Source organism: Centruroides sculpturatus, unplaced genomic scaffold, assembly GCF_000671375.1.
Source record: "Centruroides sculpturatus isolate CEXI.00-Female unplaced genomic scaffold, Cexi_2.0 scaffold1114, whole genome shotgun sequence".
Classification (NCBI taxonomy): domain Eukaryota; kingdom Metazoa; phylum Arthropoda; class Arachnida; order Scorpiones; family Buthidae; genus Centruroides; species Centruroides sculpturatus.
Window position 1 is genome coordinate 208584 of NW_019385408.1, and position 6450 is coordinate 215033.

The window sequence follows — 6450 nt, forward strand, 5'->3', positions numbered from 1 at the left end:
CTTTGGCTTGGCAAGCCCTAATGCAACAGGAAGATTAAGGAAGTCGTAAACTTAAGCAAGGAGGACGAAAGGGTAGACAGTATGCATATAATGTGTTTTTTGCTTAACATCAAAGATCTTACAACAGTAATTATATAAAAAATAAAAAGAAAAATATTTTCAATTGCCTCCGCTATGACATGGAAACTTTTACGTTTGGGAATATGGAACACGTGATGCCGTTCTATTGTTCGATGTTTTGAAAAATTCTTTTGAAACGAATGGTTAGTTTGACGATTTTTACCTGAAGAAGGACCCAAGAGGGGTCTGAAAACGTTAGTAATGTTAAATTTATTCACATCGGTTAAAGGTTTCGGAGGTACGTAGTATTTAATAAAATCTCAAATCTAAGAATATAAATTATAAAAAATATTAGGATAATTTTCTTACTTTTTTTTTTTACTTTCTCACCAATCAAGTAATAATAATATAACAAGCAAAGAACACAGTTTAAATAAAACACAATGTTTTTATTTTTCTCATCTCAATATTTCTTTTTAATATTTCAAAAAGATCTTATAAAAAATGTTCAAATAATTATGTTTGAACTATATATTAAATCTTATGAAGAAAAGCATCTAAAATATTTTACCATAAAAAGTACCTGTACCTAGAATACGTCAATTTTTATACTAACAGTATTACATGGAAATCATATAAAAGCAATTTATATATTTATTTACTTATCAACAAATCTTATATACAGTAACTGATAAAAATTAAGAAACAGAAGAGTAATTAAAATTTTACAAACATTTATCTTGTGACATTTAAATTTTCTGAAAAATCTATTTCATGTTTTATTAAAACTTTTTCTAATGATTTATTCAAGAGATTCACTATAAAATCATTTGACATTTAGATAATGATAGTATATCATAAATAAAAATTTCTTTAGCTTTGAATTCACAACAAAAAATTAAAGATATGAAATCTGTACACACAGATTAAAAGAACTATATGTACAGTTACTGTATATAAAGTTCTTTCAAGTACAATAATTAACAAAGTAGTCATTTTTGAAAACAAACTGAAAATAAAATAGCTAAAAAACTGATCATTAACTAAATTAATTTGACAGATTAAAGTTTGCTTATATCCTATCATCCTAGAAAACATAACATATGACTCATGAGAAAAGGTACATCAAATATCAGACAAAACTTGTTTCTGTAAATCAACTCTAAATTGCTGCAGAGAAGCATTATCTTAACATATTAAATTAAAATATTTTTCCCTTACCTCTTTTTCATCAGCTTCAACTGGACTTCCAACAAAAACAACTATTCTCATTTTATGATTTTTTCCTTGACGATGTTTTAGTGCCAACTAATAAATAAGTATAATTACTTTAATTATAAATAAATTATATTAAAAACTATTATATTTTATACAATCTAAATTAAGGCTTAAATTATATTCTAAACTTAAATCAAATTCACTAAAATTTGAATTTTATAATTATTCTACTATTTAATTTATTATTGTGATTTGATCTATAATTTGGCAGTGATCACTTTTGTACAATTACTAAAATATAGAAATTCAGATATTTTTGAATTAAATAATCTGCTTGAAACAGGACTTAAATCTACAATTCCTTCAAGCCAAGCAGCAATATTACAAATTAAATTATTGGCTCTCTGATTCAACCATCAACTCTAAATTTTTGTGTTTGTAGGAACTTACAATTAGTCAAACCTCTGGACAACAACCACTCATGAGAACACAAAAAATGGTTTCATTTGAACATGGTTCTTATTTGGAAATTATGTTGAATAAATCTTCCTACAAAATAAAGTTCCTAAAAAATTATTGCTATTTAAAGGTGATTGTCATTGAAAAATGGCCATTATTGAAGGTTTTTCCGTATATTGTTTAATGAATTGGTTACAATTATATTGGTTTTCAGAATCTCATTATATTGATGAAGATAGTTAACTCCCACTAAATCAATCAGACACATCAGTGTATTAGATGTTAATTTTAAATCTTTCTTATACAACTAGAAGCAAAACTGAAATTAGATATCAAAAATCATAACTAGTGATACAATTGCCAATTTTCAGTTGTTGTAAGTTTAAATCCTACTCTGATTTGATCTGAACATTTCTGAGTTAAATAATAATTAGAACTTAATTTCAAATATATGTAAATATAATTAATATTTATATATATTACATATCTAGGTCAAATTACAATAATAAGTAATTTAACAATCACAGTCCAAAAATCATTATTTATATTATTTGATAAATTAATATTTAAATAAATCATTTTCTAGTTACAAAGTTAATCTTTTAAATTCATGTTTTACTTTATTTATTTACTATACATAATTTCTTTGATAATGTATGTCATATTTTAATTCATTTTTAAAATGTCATAAATTTTGCTAGAGTAATTTTTCAAATTTATAAATAATTTTTACAATGAATTTCTCTCTTACTTCAAGTAAAAAAGTGATAGTTTATACAACATTTATTTTTTTTAAATTAATTTAAAATTACAAAAGTTTATTAATTTCTAATATGTAATTTTATTGCTTATCCAAAAAAGATGAGAAAAAATAATTAACTCTGGNAAACAGAAGAGTAATTAAAATTTTACAAACATTTATCTTGTGACATTTAAATTTTCTGAAAAATCTATTTCATGTTTTATTAAAACTTTTTCTAATGATTTATTCAAGAGATTCACTATAAAATCATTTGACATTTAGATAATGATAGTATATCATAAATAAAAATTTCTTTAGCTTTGAATTCACAACAAAAAATTAAAGTTATGAAATCTGCACACACAGATTAAAAGAACTATATGTACAGTTACTGTATATAAAGTTCTTTCAAGTACAATAATTAACAAAGTAGTCATTTTTGAAAACAAACTGAAAATAAAATAGCTAAAAAACTGATCATTAACTAAATCAATTTGACAGATTAAAGTTTGCTTATATCCTATCATCCTAGAAAACATAACATATGACTCATGAGAAAAGGTACATCAAATATCAGACAAAACTTGTTTCTGTAAATCAACTCTAAATTGCTGCAGAGAAGCATTATCTTAACATATTAAATTAAAATATTTTTCCCTTACCTCTTTTTCATCAGCTTCAACTGGACTTCCAACAAAAACAACTATTCTCATTTTATGATTTTTTCCTTGACGATGTTTTAGTGCCAACTAATAAATAAGTATAATTACTTTAATTATAAATAAATTATATTAAAAACTATTATATTTTATACAATCTAAATTAAGGCTTAAATTATATTCTAAACTTAAATCAAATTCACTAAAATTTGAATTTTATAATTATTCTACTATTTAATTTATTATTGTGATTTGATCTATAATTTGGCAGTGATCACTTTTGTACAATTACTAAAATATAGAAATTCAGATATTTTTGAATTAAATAATCTGCTTGAAACAGGACTTAAATCTACAATTCCTTCAAGCCAAGCAGCAATATTACAAATTAAATTATTGGCTCTCTGATTCAACCATCAACTCTAAATTTTTGTGTTTGTAGGAACTTACAATTAGTCAAACCTCTGGACAACAACCACTCATGAGAACACAAAAAATGGTTTCATTTGAACATGGTTCTTATTTGGAAATTATGTTGAATAAATCTTCCTACAAAATAAAGTTCCTAAAAAATTATTGCTATTTAGAGGTGATTGTCATTGAAAAATGGCCATTATTGAAGGTTTTTCCGTATATTGTTTAATGAATTGGTTACAATTATATTGGTTTTCAAAATCTCATTATATTGATGAAGATAGTTAACTCCCACTAAATCAATCAGACACATCAGTGTATTAGATGTTAATTTTAAATCTTTCTTATACAACTAGAAGCAAAACTGAAATTAGATATCAAAAATCATAACTAGTGATACAATTGCCAATTTTCAGTTGTTGTAAGTTTAAATCCTACTCTGATTTGATCTGAACATTTCTGAGTTAAATAATAATTAGAACTTAATTTCAAATATATGTAAATATAATTAATATTTATATATATTACATATCTAGGTCAAATTACAATAATAAGTCATATAANTTGTATACCGAGGTTCCACTGTACTCAATTTCACATATTTTTACATCACAACATTACTATACAAAATAAAAGATATCCCATTGCTCTCACTGTCTAATACCTTATAAATTAAATTATTTTCTTTAATTCTTAAAAATCAAACATAACATTCTATTTTAGCATACATTTGTGTATATATATAAAAATGGACGTGTATGTCCCTATATTTCACTTTTTCACCAAAACTACACATCGCACGTGAATGGTGTTTGTTATGTGGTAGTAGCCCCAAGTCTCCATTCGTGCATTATGGTGGTTGCGTCTCGATAGCTATAAGGGTGCAGGAGATATGGGAGCTTAAAGTGGTTGACTTCGAAGATTTTCTATTTCGATTTTATTTTAAAAATGTTCGAACCGTTTTAAATTTGAATTTGTTCGATTATAGAACGATTGTAAACGTTCCAGAAAATTGATCAAATTGAAAATAGTTCTTCTGTTTGACTGGACGTGAACAGGAGACGTTCTGTCTGGAAATGGGGAACCTAATTCTTGCATTCTGTAAAAACGGTTAAGATTGTCTATAATGTAATTATCTTAATCTTCACTATCGTTACTTTTTGCCCAACGAAGCGGGTCCTTGCAGCTAGATTTCTTACCAAAAAAAAATTTTTTTTTCCTAAATAATTATGTAAACTTTGGTATATATTCAAATATCTTAAAAGTAACTGTAACTAAATTCAGAAACTTAGCAGTTATTTTCAAAATTTCAAACTCTCAGAATTTTGTCTGCTGATACTGAATGGACTAAATTAATTCTGAAAGAAAAATTATTTTGATTTTTTGAACTTTGTAGTTACTTTCAAGATACAGTAAGACCTTGTTTAGTGCTTCTTCAATTAACACTGATTCGATATAATGTGGTCTGCTTGAAGCCTAAGAAAAAGCTCAAAATTTATGCTAATTCAAATTAACACAGCATTTCACTGATTCGTATATAATAAAGATTATTCCTGAACAAGAACCAATCAGCAAAAGATGGCAATTTGTCATAGCACTGTATTTCCCCTAAATCTATGTTTGTTTGGTGCAATTTTGAAAAAAATATATACATCATGGATGCCATAGACAATATAGATTTCACTTGGCAAGAATTAACTGATAAATGCATGAACAAAGTATGGAAGAAGTCATGGACAGAGTTATCCATGAAGTCTCAATGAGAAGAGTCTATTGTTGATCAAATTGTCAACCTAATTGATACAGCAAGACTAGGAGATGTAGACAAGCAGGATATTGAGGAGTTACTGCAGGTTTCCAGTGAGAGCCTTACCAACAATGATATTCAAGAGCTGGCAGAACAAGGAATTTGTATAGAACTGAAAATAGTAATTCTTAAAACGAAGAACTTACAGAATTTCTCTACAGATTTCCTTAGTAAAAGTTTGGTAACAATAACTGAAATTGTTGCTCAAATTGTAGTGAATGATCCAGATTTTGAAAGGAGTACAAAAGCAAAACGAGCCATTTTGGATGCAATCTTCTGCTACCAACATTTGCTTAAGGAAAAAAAAAAAAAGCAATAAATGAAACTACACGACTTTATCGCAGAAAACAAGAATTTCAGAAAAGCTAAAACCTTCATCACAAAAAATGAACTTTATATTTCTGTGTGCGTATGTTTGTGTGTTATTTAATATATATTATGATGCAGATTAATATAACATTAACTTTAGTCCTGACAAAATTATTTCAAAAATGTTAGAAATAAGAAATTAATATAAAAGCAATCGCAAATGTGCCTGTGTGTGTTAAATTTTAAATATTTTGGTAAATGGTGTATTTTAAATAGCTAATTAATTAATTATTTGATTTTCCTTTAATTAATTAATTAATTAAAAGAAAATCAAATTTTGCAAGTATACAAATGGGAAAAAATACTGAACTTAAAACAGCTTATGTTTATCAATTTTCAAAATCACAATTATTTTGTGTCATTTTTTTTATTGATAATGTAATTCATTATAAATACTCAGAATTTTTAGTAATTATTTACTTTCTTAATCTATTGCCTTTTAAAAAAGTCAACAAACTCATTTATTTATTGAACAAACAAACTAGAAGTATAAGAAATTCTTTAAAGTTTCATTTAATATTTTAAAATCTTGCCCTAATTAGTTTAAGATAATAGTTAACTTTAATAATCATTATGTTTTTAAATATAAATATTTAAGAAGCAATATTCACATCAAAAATTAAGTTAATATTTATGAACCTTTGAAATTTGTAACTTAAAATATTAGGTTAAATAAAAATAGTATTTTATATACTATATATATATATATATATACCTATTAT

General features: G+C 25.2%; 1 protein-coding gene across 1 annotated transcript in view; it reads right to left on the minus strand.

Annotated features, from left to right (window-relative positions):
* Nucleotides 1-6450, minus strand: part of LOC111638634 (26S proteasome non-ATPase regulatory subunit 4-like) — a 46977-nt gene that overhangs the window by 17124 nt on the left and 23403 nt on the right. The window contains exons 4-5 of the mRNA XM_023384383.1: nt 3142-3228; nt 1282-1368 (exon numbers count right to left, since the gene is read on the minus strand). Of these exons, the coding sequence (XP_023240151.1) occupies nt 1282-1368; nt 3142-3228 (174 nt within the window). The remainder of the gene's footprint in view (nt 1-1281; nt 1369-3141; nt 3229-6450) is intronic.